Here is a 16,872-nt window from a genome sequence, read left to right on the forward strand (position 1 = left end):
GGAAATGGTCTTTTAGCAAATATGACAAAGTATGGTCATAAAAACTACTATTGCATCAACTGATCACCTAGAATCTTTAAATACAATTTTGGGAATTTAAGAACAGCCACAAAGATTGGAAAATGGGCCTTCTAGTCCAATACCAATCCCTGAGAAATAGTCATAATTAAAGGAAAACTGCAAAGTCAAAGCAGATGATAACAAAGATCTGGAAGAAAACTCCCAGAGGGGACATTTTTAAAGTCATACTAAACAGTTTAAACACTAAAATAAGTTTTCTTTAAGGCAGTATTATCATCACTGGGTGTTTTTTTTATCTGGGGTGAACACATCCAGCTCCCAAGCAGCAGCCTTCTTCACAGTTCTCAATACTGTCATTCACTGGCACTCTCTCCAGTTTCTCCTTCAGTTTAAAACAATTTCTTCCAATGCACGTAACCTTAACTTTCAGACTGTTGAATTTCAATCACAGCACAGTCCCTGCTCACAAAGACCTCAGAGACCTTTATCAGCTACAGCAAACCTGGGGGATTCCAGGCACACGTTCGTTTTGCTACTTCCATTTTCACCACCTCGTCAAGGTTACTTGAAGGGAAAACTGAAAGGTCCCTGGGACAGACACCACAAGATAGGTCCCTACATCCCTCTGATGTTGTTCTTTCAAGAAAACATTCATTTCTGCAAATCTTCTGCAGCACAAGCTGCAGCTTTCAGAAAAACTTTTGGAAGAACTTTAAATGCCTCTTATACATATTTCTTTACTAATAGATGGATGGATGTGAAAGACTTGAGAAAATACAAACACTGCCACTGATTTTTCTTTCTTACTCTTTTTTGTGAGGATTAGCAGTAAATAATTTTATCTTACAAAATCCAGACAAGACTGCCTATGCTGCATGCCTATTTAAATAAGGGAAATTTAAGTTAGGCTGTTGCCTGCAATTTCTAAATCACTGCCTACAGAACTCTTCATCAATACTAACCTTCCCAAACAGGTTTATTTTACTCAGCAATTTTCAGCTATCTCTTACAGAAACTTGAAACTAAAAAGAGACTTGAGAAAAGGGTGTGTAACAAAACAGTGTCTTGACACAAAGGGCCAGAATCAGCATCTGCACACAGAAAATTCAAAACCAAAGCAAAGTCAGTCTAAGCCATCTCATATCACACTTCCCTTTCCTCAGGGTCTCTCTTCACAGTCAGGCATAAAGCTCACAGGATTGTGCTCAGGAAAACAAAGTACCTAGAGTATTTCTTATCAAATAATAGAGTTAACAGTGCAGCCAGCAAGAGCAAAGAACTTTATTCTCCTTCATCAGGAGAAATGCTTTTCAGCTTCAGGTAATGGTACCTTACCTATGGTGATAGTTACCTTCAAAGCAAACCTAAGAGGATTTGCAAGGATGAGTACTGCTGCTAACAGGACTTGGTCTTAACATCCAAAAAATACTCACAACTCAGGTTTGAGAGTCAGATGCTTCGAATAAAACTAGCTGGAGAATGATGTACTTTTAATATCAAAAGTATTCATTGTCAAAGCATTAAATGTTGGTTGACAAACACCTTAGAAATGTAATTTATGATTTAAAAGAACCATAGAATCGTTTTGGTTGGAAGAGACCTTCAAGATCAACAAGTCTAATTGTTCCCCATCCCTGCCAGGTCCCCACTGCCCCGTGTCCCTCACACCACATCTCCACAGCTTGGAAACCCCTCCAGGGGTGGGGACTCCACCACTGCCCTGGGCAGCCTGGCACAGCCCTGGACAACCCTTTCCATGAAGAAATTGCTCATATTCGACCTAAACCTCCCCTAGTGCAACTTGAGGCTGTTTCCTCTTGTCGTGTCACTTGTTCCTTGGGAGCAGAGCCCGACCCCCCCCTGGCTCCAGGCTCCTGTCAGGAGCTGTGCAGAGCCAGAAGGTCTCCCCTGAGCCTCCTTTGCTCCAGGCTCAGCACCCCCAGCTCCCTCAGCTGCTCCTCACCACACTTGGGCTCTAGACCCTTCCCCAGCTTGGTTGCCCTTCTCTGGCCACACTCCAGCTCCTTAAGGTCCTTTTTGGAGTGAGGGGCCCAAAAATGAATCCAGGATTTGACGTTTGGCCTCACCAAAAGAATGACAACATAATAAAAATACAAAAGGAACTTCTGACATGGATTATTCAAAGCAAGGATTTTCAGCAGTGAAAAATCCAGAACTAAGATGTTCATATGAACAACACACTGAAGGCTCAATTTCCTGAACCTTAAATTCCTGACAGCAGGAGTGCTCTGACATTATAACAAATAGATGGGCTGAGATGCAGGTGAGCATTTTCTGGAGTTGCAAATGGGCAAACCAGTATTTTAAATACAGATGGTAAAAAGCTGAAAAAAAATGTACAGTGCTGGAGTAAATTTATTTCAGATATCACTCATATACAGTAGAGGTCTCCTTCCTATAACAGACTTTCCATGCACTTCGTTCTGTATATATCTATTTGGCTGAAAGAAAAAGACATCAAGTTGTATTCATAATACATATGCAGAAGTTTATTACACTTTGTAACCAAGAAACAGACTGAATTTCATGAGAAATATGTCAGCTTACAGGAATTTCTAATGATCAACCTGATGTTCCTTTTCAAATTTAGGAAAGAAAGAAAGAAGATTCCCTTTTATATGTCCCTCTACTTGGACACCTGAAAATTAAGGCACCTGAAATTTTAGTTTCTGTTACGTTTAAGTTCCAATACCATAACTCTTCCTTCAAATCAAGAAAGCAGAGCTTTGGAAAGTTAAACTCACACATTCCATTTCCAAAAGAGATGTGAGAAAAATAACTAAAAGATCTACCTGTGTAACTTTTTGCAAGAGCAAGTTTCCCATCCATCTCTGACGTTTCCGAAGGGCCTGCTTGGGAACAAAGAGAATGGCTGTTAAATTGTGTCTCCCAACCAACACATTCTCCCAGTCCATAGAGGAATTTGCCATGTAAATCTTAACTTCATCTATTATATGCTCATTTCATGCTTTTTGTAATGTTGAAATTAGGGAAGAGTGTGTGAAATGTGAAGGATTTGTAAACCTCTCTTCATGCAGTTCAACAGGATACTGGCAGGGATCTGCATTTCTTGGGCTGCTGAACAGTCAGACTCACACAGAACAGCAGGTTTTCAGGTTTTTTGGTGTTAGTAGACTGATTTCAAAACATGAAATATTGATGGTTCTGGTTTTTTCAATGAATTTTTAATCAGCTAAATCTTTTTCCCCGTTTGTTAAAATTTGTATTCCTAGGGAGTGCTTTTTGACTTTAAAATCTCTACCTACGTTAAAAAGACAAATTCAGAGAGATTAAAATCATTTAAGACACTTGCAGGTTGCTTGCTTTTCATCACAACAGCAATTTGATGGCTATATACAGACTGCTTTAAAAAGGCTGTTGCAGGAAGCAGCACACAAACGACACTTGGAAGATAAAATTAACACTCCCAAAATCCTACTGCTTAATGCTTTGGTACTCCTGCAGTTACACAAAAAAAGAGGCACAAATGGCTTCACACTGAGATCATCCTGCACCACAGACACAGCACAGGGCTAGAAAACCAGCCTGTGTGTGGCACAGGAATGTCATCCCGGGACACACTGGAACAGGAGGATTTGCACTAATTGTCCTGTGTAAATCGCTTCATTTCTGTGTTCATTTGCAACAGCAATCTGCAGAAGATCAGATGGCTCCCCAGGAATTAGGGCTGTTTACAGGTAGGTTTTTAAGTGTATCAGCAATGAATATTAATACCTTCACGACAGGAAACCTATTAGCTAAGCCAAATGAAATGATTTTAAACTCTATTCCACACGCACAGTAAGCAAGAAAACACAGAAAACTGTTGTCACAATCAGACTTCATCAGTACTTCAGTCAACTGAAAATACATATACAGCATCAAATACTATGAGTTATTAAAGAAAATGAATATTTAGCTATTAAAGAAAATAATTATCAGGTAGTTATAATGCTACTATGAGATAGTTCTGCCTAATTTGATTGCTCAGCTTTTCAAAGGGAATTTAAATTAACAGGATTTCAAGTGAGGAACCTCTACAGGGTTTGTTGTTTTACATGCAGCTCTTTCAGTAAGTGCTGCTTTAATCTGTTCCTGTCACTCCTTCTTTGCTGGGAGGGTGGTGTGTGTTTGGTTTTTTCCCTGTATTTCTGTATCACTAAGAGCTGCTCCTTGATTTGGTTGAAAATGCAGCTCCAAAAGGAGTGGTACTGGCATGGTCAAGACACAAAGTCAGGAAAAAGCAGGGGAGGAAAGGGAGGAAGGCAGAAGGCAGAGACACTGGCACTGCTTCAGGTCCCATGAGAAGAAATTCTCTTCTGAACAGTGTGACCTGCAACCACTGTGGGTGAGTGGGGATAGAACCCAGCCTGCCTGGGTGTGCTGGAAAACATCTCCGTGGACTAAATTTGGGTTTATTTCCATAAGCATATTGAGTGCATGCAGCTAGATGGGTAATTTCCTAAGAACTCTTCTGAACATGCAATTATGATAATTCGTAACACACCAACACTCACAAGCATGCATCCCATTATCAGCAAATATCCCACTATAAGCACATATTTTAGTGTTTATTCCTTAATTCAGAAATCTACCAGGATTGTTTTACCTACATACACTGCAGTAGTCTCTATATTGCATTATATTCTTACCAAAGACATGCTGTGACACAAAAAAAGGAAAAATAGGAGTCTTTGACATGTTCAAACTTGAAGAAAGCTTTCTCTAGTTGAAAAGACACACTTACTAAGCTTACAGCCCTTGGGATTAGGCACAGAGAATTCAATCCCTTCATCTTTAATGTCAATAAAAACTACAATGCATGTAGCAAATCCATCATATTTTTTTTTTTAAGTGGCCCACAGATCATTTTATAAAACTTGAAGCTTTCCTTTTTTCATACTATGAATGTTTCCCAGAGGAAAACAGCATAAAAAAAATTGTTAAGAAATTAAAAAGTATGAAACAATATATTCTGCTAGTTTGATTTAATAAAGGCTAGAAAATTAGATTTAAAAGAATTTTGAAAGTTCTGCTGTTGAAGACTAACTTTAAAACTTTACTTGTACAAAGGGTCTCATGGTCTGTAATGGGGGAACCCACATGCAGCAGGTAATTAATTTCTCCAGTTAGCAAAACAAAGAAGTAAAAGAGTTACCATGGCCTTGTGAGACATGATTTGGTGGAGAATAAGGAACCAAGAGATACCCACACGTTCACTTCATCAAGAAACTATGAAAAGCCAACAACAGGGCCTTTGAGAAAGAGCTCAAAAAGACAGACACTTCTTTACCCTCTTTTCAGACAACACTACCACCAGAAGGTACCAACAGAAGCAGATACATTTCCACTTTACTGAATTCATGCACATAACAGGCAGAGATACACACATGTCTCATTACTAAGATAAGGAAAAACCAAATCCAGTGGTAACCACATCAAAAGAAGTTCTATCTAGGAATAAAAATGAAGAAAAAAAAGAAAAAAAAAAAAAGAAGAAAGCTCAGCAAAAACCTTAATTCTACTGCAGCAGATAGGATGGACACAAAAGTGGGAGATGTAATTACTAAAACCCCAGGACACTTTAGAAGTAAAATCTTACAGTTGGGTTATGTCTTGGGAGTCTGAAGTTAAGATGTGTAGGCAGAGCTAAGTAACATCATCTTGTACCAGAAAAAGCACCATACACACTCTTCAGCCAAGAGACAACTCTTCTACACAACACAGACACTCAGAAATCCCAGAACACTCAGAGTAAAACTTGGTGTTCCACGAGAAGTGTCGTGGTTGAGACCCAGCCAGGAGCTGGGCACCATGGTGCCACTCACTCATCCCCCAACACCCCCTGGAATGGGAAGGAGAAAAGGGAGGAAAAAACCCAAAACCCCGTGGGTTGAGATAAGGAGAATTTAATACAACAGAAACGGAGCAATAAAAAGCAGGAATAAAAATAACAGTAGTCAACTGATATATATAAAGTAAGTGATGGAAAGCACAGACCACGTTAGCTCCGAATGGACACAAGCAGAGGAATGCCCACAGACCACTGCCCCTGAACCATGTGGGTTGGGATTCTGCACTTAAGGGAAGCCTTTGGAAAAGATGGCTATTGCCAGAAATCCCACATTTTCTAAATGCCTCTTCAAAAGAGGTAATTTTTCACATTCTAACAATTCCTTTCAACCAAAAGTAGATGCCATTCCATCAATGGACATGGCTATTCCTTCTACTTATCCTCACAAAACCCATCTACCTACACTGAGTCAGCCTCAGCCAGCTTCCAACAGTTTATGTCCCAACACTACACAGCCAAACCTGTGCCACTTGGCAGGAGGAATGGATTTATCAACTCACAGAGCAGCAGCAGCAGCAGCAGCAGCACTTGCCTTTCTGGCCTTTTTTTTCCACTATATCTGTAGTAGCAATGTGACATGTAACTATCAGATTAACACCAGAACGTCTTTAGAACTCACAACATTGTTCTTGCCTGTTTCCTCAATGTATTCTCTTGAGTTTCTTGCTTTAAGATAGTATCTACACTCTGAGTCTTACAGGACAGTGCTCACAGCACTGCCAGCCTAGCTTTACAGTTTTAGTCTCCAAAAAATGGACTTCCAGTATTCTGGGAGATCTCCAAAGAGGAAATGTTTTGTTGTTAGAGACATATTGGAAGACATTCATGACTTCCAGTGTTCCAGAGTGAGAATAAATGCAGTCTACATTCAATTTTTTTTTGGCAGAAGGTATTTTCAATCTCATTTGGTTTTGGCTCAATCTCCTGGGTTTTAACTGCTTCACTAACGCTTCCAGAAATTCCAGAACTGGTAGCACTGTTCAACCACATGATGTTCTAAAGAGAAAAGATGTTAGGCAGTTTTTACTCAGTTCTAAGTGGTTTACAGGCTAATCCAGTCACTTCCTCAGACAGTGGTTTCTGAGCTGAGTCAGCCCATTCAGAGGACAAGCTGTTTACAGCCTCTTCCTTCCGCTTCCCCTTCTCTTGGTTTTCACTTCAAGGCGTCAGTGGTTACTGCAGACCTGGATCCACAAAATTCACAAGACAACATATGTCTTTCAGGAAACGTTGGGTCCTTAGTCAGCAAATTACTCAGTTCTGCATGAGCTATGTGTCCAAAAAGCCCTGCTTTACTCCAGGCTGAAGAAGACAGAAGGTGGTGCACAACTCCCTGAAATTTTCTTCACGTCTTCCTGCTTCTTTGTACATTGAAAATAAAAATAAAACAATTAAAATGGATAGCTCTTAATTCTGTTCTGTTAATTGATTCAGAGCTGGTCTCCTTCTGGCACTGGTATTTTGACCCCATACTTCCCATCAAAAGCCTTCAGGGTGGTCAGGTTCTTGCAGACAGCCTTCTGGTGAGAAGCCAAGATGTGTATCTTACTGTCCAACACATTTGTGCACCAGCTGAACAGTCCCCTGGATGCAAGGAAGCTGGTACAGAAGCCAGCAGGATTCACAGACACTGAGATGCTTTTGCAGGGACACAGTACAGAAGACAAGCCCTGCTACCTGGCTTTAGGATCAGGCCTTGCCCTCACCCAGCTGCTCTGGAGCTCTGGCAGAAGCGAACGCTGGTCCCCCTGCAACAGCCATGGAAACAGAGCTACTCCCACAGCACAGCAATGCTCTGAATCACAGACTGGCTGAGGTTGGAAGGGACCCTAGAGATCATCTCATCCAACCTCCTGCCATGGGCAGGGACACCTCTCAACCAGACCAGGTTGCTCAAGGCCTCATCCAGCCTGGCCTTGAACACCTCCAGGGAGGGGCATCCACAGCCTCTCTGGGCAACCTAGTCCAGAGTCTCACCAACCTCAGACTGAAGAACTTCTGCCTAACATCCAGTCTAGACCTGCTCTCCTCCAGTTTAAAACCATTTCCCCTTGCCCTGTTGCTGGACACTCTTGTGCCAAGTCCCTCTCCACCCTTCCTGGAGGTTCCCTTCAGGTATTGGAGGCAGCTCTAAGGTCCCCCCAGAGTCTTCTCTTCTCCAGGCTGAACAACCCCAGTGCCCTCAGCCTGTCCTCCCAGCAGAGATGCTCCAGCCCCTGGGTTATCTTTGTGGCCTCCTCTGGACTCATTCCAACAGATCTGTGTCCCTTTGATGGTGGGGACACCAGAACTGGATGCAGTATTCGAGGTGGGATCTTACAAGAGCAGAGTAAAGGGGAAGAATCACCTCCCTTGATCTGCTGGCCACACTCTTCATGATGCATCCCAGGATAATCTGAGTGCACAAACTGCAGTTCAAGGATGAAACCACATTTTAACCATTAAACTAAGAAAAAAACATTTTAACTAAATGTTTCTTTTCATAAGAGCCAGAATAACTGGTGCTTGTAGATAAGGCACATGCAGGAATACTAACTACAATACCTGGAAGGCTCTGGTAGGAGTTGCTAAGTCCTGCAGATCTCTACTCAGTCCTTTTCAACAGTCAACAAGTTTAGTCAACAGCTAAAATCTGGAACTTTCTTCCAGAACAGGTTGTCTTTGGTGTCAACCCAAAGCATTTAACACTGCAGTGACCTTTACACTTGTCCAGAATAGTGGAAAAAAACCCACCCACTGCTATCCTGCTAGTGCCCACTGACAGAAAATTGCCCCTAATACTCTGTCAAAACACCCACGTCAAGTTTTTGATGGCTGAAGTCCCTATTTCTCAGCCTTCTTACTGTGTACTGCTAAACCACTTCTAAATTTACTAATGCAGTATTAACTCATGGCACCATCCAAACATTGCAACCTAGTAGGAGATAAGAAGAGATGAAAAGAACATCCACCTACAAGTGTCATTTTCCCCGTTTGATTAGCACAGAATTTTCACAGACAGGGCTTTAGTCAGCACTGCAGACTTGGGAGAAAAAGCAAACACCCAGAGAAAAATAATAACCATGAAATTTCACCAGGAAATCATTTTCTCCAGGAAGCCCCGGGCACATTGTTGTTCTCTAACAGTTAAGTTGTTGCTTCTCCTAAATCGATGAGCCCAGCTTTTGCTGCAGGGTATTTTTAGTGAGAACTGTGACCCTAAGCCCTTCTCTTTCTTCTGCAGCAGGTCTCTACAAAGACAATGCTTGGGCAGCCTTGTGTTCTTCCTCAGGAACACACCTCGGGGTAACTGCACTTTTCCAAGGTTCACGGCAGCATCCACCCCACACAAACCCTTCTGTGCCTCTTGAATTTACAGCTCTCTGCACCTCGTACACCCTCCAGCTTGAATCTGAGCAGTGGCAACTTGAAGAAACAAAGGGGAACTGCTTTACTCCAGGGAAGGTGGCATGACTTGACACCATCTCTTTTAGCTCGCAGCTCTCCATCATTTTTACCAATATATATTCAGTTTTCTCTTGTTTTAAATACAAATTTGAAGGACTACATTGGGAGGGAGGGGAAGTGAGTTACTAACCAAGCACCATCTTCTCTGAAAAAGATACATCTTGCTCTTCACCCATCAAAATATTTAATGTCTTTTTCTGTAAAAGACAACAGAAATTCCCCCTCCCCACAATCCACACTGCCTAGACTTCACTGTGGAAGAATATTGCAGAAATGAGGGGTTTTTTTTAGCCCAGATGCTGCAGTACAATGGGTTACTATTTTGGAAGGAAGCAATTTCAGCACAGCCTCTCTTCAAACAGCATTGGATTACATTTTGGGCTACTGGCCAAATTCTGACATTGTTTTTAAGCATGAAATGGAAAGCCACAAGGGGACAAAAAGCAAAAAGATGACAGGACTTGGCTTTGGGAGGAACAAAGATTATGTTATCTGCAAAAAAAAATCTATTTTTAATATATTACATCATGCCTGTAAACCCCCTTCCCATGAGGTTAGGCAATGTACAGATACAAAGAAAAACTAATCCTAAGAGCAGAGAATCCACTTCCCAGTTCCTCCCTTGAGCAGTGACACTTTGCTACACTGTGTGGTTATGGTCTCTAAACTGTGCTCATACACTGCTTGAGACATGCCAGCACAAAAACATCAGCTCTACAACCCTGCACTCAGTTATTAAAGCACATTAGAAAACAATCTCAAGGATCTTTGTGTTTAAACACCCACAAAAATGTTATCTCCATAACATATAACATTACAAAGCAGAAGGATGTGCTGGTTTGCACTCCACTGTTGAGCATGCAGTATCCTTCAGAGCTGTGTGGCAGCTTGCCTGTGTTCCTCTGTATTGCTCAATTAACCTAATGACAAATACAAACAGGCTGAAATAAATAAATTTAGGGGTCTAGTTATTTTATATTGCCATTTATAACCACAACTTAATTACTCTTCATTTCAACCTATAGAAACACATTTCAGCCTACAGAAATAATTATTTCTTTTTTCCACTCCTAATTGAGGTTAACATGAGGATTAACTGGGTACATAGAGATGAGGCAAAGCAATGAGAGATACTGTGAAACATAAACAGAGTCCAAGTTGTTATGCTATGTCTATATAAATAAACCACACAAGAAAAGGGACTGATACACTGTAGAAGTTAATAAACCTTTAGTCTGAAGAAAAAATTCAAGCAGTGCTCTAGACAGCATCATTAGGGTGCATTTCCTGTTTAAAGAGGCCACTGGAATTACAGTCTGCATACTAGATCCTCAGAAAAAAAAACAAGCAGTTCAAAAGACTCCTGGAATTCTTCCTTCAGTCCAAACACACACATCTGGTATGCTGAAGCTATACTTTAGTTCTTTTGGTAGTCTTTAGAATAACTTAAATGGTAGCTAGCATGAAAATGTTGCATCCTAACAGAGCTAAATAACTGCATGTTTAATGATGAAGTAAAAAGAGAGGCACAGAGAGAGTAACACTTAAGCAATCAACCCTTTCATGAGAGAAACACATATGAAAGTTAGCATCATTACCAGGAATATTATATTGATAGTAGTCAGGATCATCTGACTCCTCCTTCACAGTCACTGTTGTCATTTCCAAAGAAATCCCTGTAGAAGAAGCAAGGGAATCAAATATGGAAACTAATAATAACCAGACTCTTAAAAAAAGCCACACAAAACGTCAACTAAGAACCTAGCTGCCCTCTAGTCAAAAAAAAGAAGAAAAAAAGATTTTCAGGTGCTGAGACACTAAAGTGCTGAGCTAAAACAATGGTAAGAAGGTGATTTGCTGGTTTATTTTTGAGTTTGGTTGCCATCAAAAAGAAGGAAAGAAGATCTTCAGGTGCTGAGACACTAAACAAGTGCTGAGCTAAAACAATGGTAAGAAGGTGATTTGCTGGTTTATTTTTGAGTTTGGTTGCCATCAGAAGGGATTACAGAGTAAATGCTTCCCTCTGAAGTAGGCACCCTTGCAAATGCTATCTGGGATCTGAAGAATGTAAATAAATAAATAAATAGCCTCCTTCCTTTTTGCCCACTACCTTAGCCCAAAAAAAGACATTTTATCACTCGTGCTGAAAGTGCTCCTAGACCTGAGTCTGCTCATTGCTCTGTACAGCCAAGCTCAGACACAGCCTGCATCAAACCGTGCTGTGATGGAGCAACACCAAAGCTCCTCAACTGCTCTTGGCTGCCTTCAAGTGAACATTCCCTCCATAAGCCCTCACAGCGTTCCCTAAAGTGTTTCCAAAACATTTGACAGAAGGAGAATTACTTAAAATGCCTAAAAAAGCAGCACTGGAAAGAGGCTGGGACTGACTGGACCAAAAGCTCAAGTCAACTCTTTGCGTAGATCGAGTTTAAAGCTGCAAAGCACAAAGAGCTACAGAAAAAAAGCCAGACTAATATAAAAACTTCATTCTCAGACAAAAAGCTGAGCAGTGTGGCCCAACCCACCACAAGGGAAAGTCACCAGCTTATCTCCAAGCACACACCTGCTGTCCTACTGGTTTAATGGGATTATTCACGCCACACGCTTATCCACGGCTCTACTGCAGATCACAGTGCCTTGCAGGATCACCTCCTACCTGCAGGGGAACTCTGGAAGGCTTGGGCATTTTGTAAACAATAAATAAGGTATTTTGCTATTTTTTATTTCTTTATTTCCTTTTTAGCTAAAAAATGGACATGTTGTGACTTTCAGTTTTTTAGCGGTATCAACAAATCAACCAATTTTCTTCTATCCCCATTAGGGACAAAGTGATCTTGAATTAGAACAAAATAAAAACCAGAGGATTTTCTTCTTCTCCACTTTATTTACAAAGATAAAAGGTTTTAGTCTGCAAAATTGTACAGATCTCTCCCTTCTAGAAATGGGAACATTTAGCTAAGGTTCAATGCTTGATAAAAACTCCAACTGAAAAGTGGTCAGTTCTAAGGAAAGAAAAGTTTTCCCTTCTCACAAAGGATGGCTTTTTGCTGCTTTTTTTTTTCTTGGAGCTTCCTCTCTTTTCTTAAATTCAGCCTTCAGAACAGAAACTGATCATTTCTTTTGCAAATAAGGGTAAATTTTTGAACTTACCAGAATCCTCGTTTGGTTCGGTTTTCACTTGAATAGGAGGACAACTACAAAAATAAACAAATCAAGAACATTTTATAAACAAAAACAAGTATCACATTTCAAATAAACTCAATCTCCCAGTAGTTTTTTCCAGGTAGGAACACAAAAGTAAAAAAACCTTGCATCTTGGCTTATCTAATTTATCTCAAGGGAACTGCCAGGAATCCTACACTGTCAGGACATACACAATAATCCCAGGGTGTTTACCCCTTAATGAGAAGTAAACTGAGAAGCACAGAAAACTGATCCCTGTTTTCACATTAACCAATTTTTGATTCATTCCAGATATGATCTCTTAGTTTACTAACACAAAAAAATTACATTTGTTTTTTTAATTGAGGAGGGGGAAGGAAGCAACATTACATCTGTTCCCCATCGCTGCTGTATCATAAAACATGACAAACTTGTCCCTGACTGGCAGATTGTGAATTAAGAACACTCATTGGGCTAATTAAACCGAGGGGAAACTTTGCCATCTGTTTAATTCCTAACAGTTTCCCCACAAATAACGGTCTAAAGAAAGAGAAAATTCAGCTTCGTGCATTTTATGATCCCAGGCAAGGAAAAGTTATCCAAAGGTCAACCTGGCAGAAAAAGTACATTAAGATAAACTATCTGAAAACACATAGTTGGTACAAAAAACTACATTATTTTACATTCACCTTCCACCTGGAGGTACAACTGAATGAGAAGGATCCGTCATATGAGCTCCTGAAAGTTAAAAGACAGTATTTGAATTTCCTGTATGGCATTTACTTTAAATCCAAATAGAAAACGTAACATTGATTTCAGGAAGTGAAAACCTGTGCACATTTTACAAGCATATGGGCATATCTTCTGTATAAAAGCTCTCATTAAACTGCTTGATTAATCTACAAAGCACCACCAATATAAAGTTACTTCAGATGTGTATTTCACCATGATTTTCACTGCTTCCTTTCCTGATGCTCAGTGAAAGTCTTGGGAAACAAAGGTAAACAAATCTTTCAGCTAAACTCTGCTAAAAGAAAACAGCTGGTTTTACAGAGACTCAGCTTAGTCCTAATTTACAGCTACATACAAATAAATTATGGTTTTAGAATGTCATTTACCACACTGAAAACCTGCCTTGTCTTTTCAGTAGAAATAGATTATTACCATCATCTCTGCAATCTCCTACTCTCTGGTTTTCTTACTGGGTACAGGCAACACAGTTCTAATTTTATTAATCCAGCATCAACTCCTGGCTGTGAAAAGTGAAACTTCTCATTTTTGACTACCTTCCTGTAGAGATTGTGTCATCCTCTTGATAAAGAAAATAGTCATATTCATGAATTTTCTACGTAAAGTGACATGATCTCATAAAAGGAAGAAACAGAAGAAAGGATTGCCTCTCAGGCAGAAGTGATTCTTTGTGGAGTTTAAAAAAAACCCTCACTCTAGGTCAGACTTTTCTTTAATACCTAGAGGCTTTCATAGAAACTACACCACCTAGCCACTTCAGAAGATTAAATAATTTTTTTTAAAACATTATATAAATGCCAAAATTGCTATGTGTTGGAACAGAGAACACTGCAAATTTGGCATCTTCTAAAAATGCAGTGCAGCCCTTCAACAGTTCACCACCTTTCCTTAAGATACAAGCCAGCTCACATTAAATTTAAATTCAGAAAAAGGATGAAGAACACAATAGAAAATTTTTCTCTCTCATTAGTTGTTCCTGGCAGAATGCATACAGGAAAAGGTTACAGTGCCCTAAGTAAGGCAGCTCAGTCTAGGAATTTCTGCACAATTTACCACTTCACCCCCATGACTAAATGTTGTACTTTTCACTGCTATGTAAACTAAAATTCTGATCTGTTTTGGATTAGTCTGAGTAAGAAGTAACTTACCTAGGTGTTTCTTTGGCTCCAGGAAAGGCCTGTGTGGAAATATGGAAAGAAAAGCCCATAGCTTTAGCAAAGCCATCATTATTTGCTTGATAGTGTAACACTGAAGGAAGAGCACTCCTGTTTGAGAGACACAGGCTGCAATGCACTTAATTAAAAAGTAAATGCACTTAATCTAAGTAAATCCACCAAAGTGGACAGAGCAGCACAAGAGAGAGCAAATAACCTTTTGATGATAAATGAGATCCCTGATTTGTTTTCCAGAATCCATTTTAGGGTTGAGATGTCGTAGTTGGCTGGATGTTTAAAAGCAAGTCCTTCAGGCAGGCCCTGCACTACCACAGCAGACTGGTCCCTCTGAATCTTCTCATATGGCACAGGCACCACTGTTGACTTCCCTAAAGCTTTACCTAGAGTGAAAAAAACACAACAAAACAAACCCAAGAGATTGTTTTGAGGTCAAGAATGCTCAGGTTAGTGAAAGGATGAGTCTCCCATAAAAGTTTTTACGTTGGAGAGGACTGAAGCAAAACCAAGGTGCAGACCCAGATCTCTACAGGAAACCAAGAACTGCTCACATTAACATGCCCCTGAACCCACTGAGACACAGAGGTTGTCATGAAAGAAAACTAAATGGCTGTGCTGTGCAATCATCTCAAATCACATCCCAAAAAAATACCAAGAAGAAAATTACCCAATTTGATGTGTGTGTTTTAGAATCAGCTGCTCAGAAGTTAAACCTCTCACTTTAACAGCAGTACAGCTGGAAGGCAAAGTCGTGCAGTACCTTCCTCCCAACTGGAATAAAAATTCAGAAATCCACAACAGCTACTTAGATTTAAAGCACCCACCATAGCAAAAGCAGAAAAAGTCCTCCACAGACTTTCTGAGAGCTTCCAGTTCCACAGCATTTACTGTCAGTCTGTTTACAGCTGGTGCAGTCTTTGTTCTCTGCAGTTCTGCAGCTCCCTCCTGTTCACCTGGTAGGTATTTATAAAAATAAGACAAAAAGAAAATAATTTATTAAACTTCTCAGTACCTAGTCCATCCAGTTTAGACAACAGGCACTTGGGAAGCAATTCCTGTCAGAAAATCATATGATCTTATTTGGCTTAGAAGTAAATGCATTTATCTATACGTACGTGAGCAATGAGTAAATTTAAATTTAAACCAAAATTATTACATCCTCCTTTACAACCTTTGAAAATATCACCCTCTGAGCTGTAGGAATGATGAATTAAGAGACATATGCAAGCAGGCTATTTTTGGCATGAAGAGGTAGAAAACACTCATCTCAGGAAATGATAATACAGCAGAAAGAAAATGCAAAACTGCCATGAAAGAAGGACCAAGAAAGTCATCAGGAGAAAAAGTAAAATGCCTGTGTGGAGGATCCCATAGCTCTCCAGTGCTTTGTGTGATGTCTTAGGCAGCAGTGATGTTACACCCTGTTTTGTGCATGCTGTACTTGGCTAAAATTCGACCTGAGTTTGCCACAACAGCTCCCTTATCTTTCAAAGGACCTTTCAAGTACACATTTCTTATTGCCAAATAGGAGTTGCAAACAAGCCATCATTAGGTGGAAGAGAGAAGATTTCAGCCCAACACCTTGTTCCAGTCTCTGAGCAGAAGTCTTTGCAGAAAGAGGGAGGAAACAACAATGGTTTCAATATTAAAAGCAAAGGGAAGCGATGGGTTCTGGTGGCAGCTGTCCTTTTATTGTTCAGTTCTTGCAAATACTTACTGAGAATCAGTGAATAATCAAAAACAAGGAAAACCAAGAGATATGAATATGAAAGGAAAAGCAAGGGAGGTCTGTGTTCTACCTGCAAGACATTGATGGGCACTGAAGTTGATTGATGACAAGAGACATCAGTTTCCATTTATAGCTACGTGCAATGTCTCTTTCTGGGTGGGTTTTTTTGCCCACATAAGAGACTGAATCACCAAAATTCCCTTTGCTGCCAGGATTTGCTCAAAAACATACCCACACTTTCTAAAAATAATAAGCAAAACAAAAATAAAATGGCAACACTGCTCAATTCCCATAAAAATGAAAAGCAGACAAAAAGACATTGAGATTTTTCTTCTCAACTAGAACTCCAGATTGTTGGTTTTATGACATGATTTTTATCAATTTCCTTAAGCTCACATTATGCATCTGCCTCCCTCACCTCTCCCACATTTTTTGGCCAATTTCAATCAAGTCTGCCAAACACAATCAAGCCTCAAACACAGTAAGATTTAGAAGAGCTCTGCACAGCTGACCAAAGCCATTCCTCTCCTCCTGACAGCACTGACAGACACATCTCCACTTGCTGGAGGTCACACAACTCAGAGGCTCTGCAGAAGTCCCCACCACGATTACTAGAGCTCCCAGCAGGATTCAGGCTGTGTTTAGGAGGGGATGCCTGGGACACGTGCAACAAAACCTGAAGGGTGAGGAATCCCCAGCTGTCACCATCCTTATGA

General features: G+C 40.3%; 1 protein-coding gene across 1 annotated transcript in view; it reads right to left on the minus strand.

The window, feature by feature from the left end:
- Positions 1–15,394, minus strand: part of LOC103774858 (general transcription factor II-I-like) — a gene marked incomplete at its 3' end in the record, with an annotated part of 22,135 nt that extends 6,741 nt beyond the window's left edge. Inside the window, exons 1-7 of the mRNA XM_008942292.1 lie at positions 15,252–15,394; positions 14,627–14,810; positions 14,404–14,432; positions 13,195–13,243; positions 12,494–12,537; positions 10,942–11,019; positions 2,835–2,894 (exon numbers count right to left, since the gene is read on the minus strand). Coding sequence (XP_008940540.1) covers positions 2,835–2,894; positions 10,942–11,019; positions 12,494–12,537; positions 13,195–13,235 — 223 coding nt within the window. The remainder of the gene's footprint in view (positions 1–2,834; positions 2,895–10,941; positions 11,020–12,493; positions 12,538–13,194; positions 13,244–14,403; positions 14,433–14,626; positions 14,811–15,251) is intronic.
- Positions 15,395–16,872: the final 1,478 nt, after the last annotated feature.

The sequence above is a fragment of the Merops nubicus genome, unplaced genomic scaffold, assembly GCF_000691845.1.
Source record: "Merops nubicus isolate BGI_N331 unplaced genomic scaffold, ASM69184v1 scaffold19046, whole genome shotgun sequence".
Lineage (NCBI taxonomy): Eukaryota > Metazoa > Chordata > Aves > Coraciiformes > Meropidae > Merops > Merops nubicus.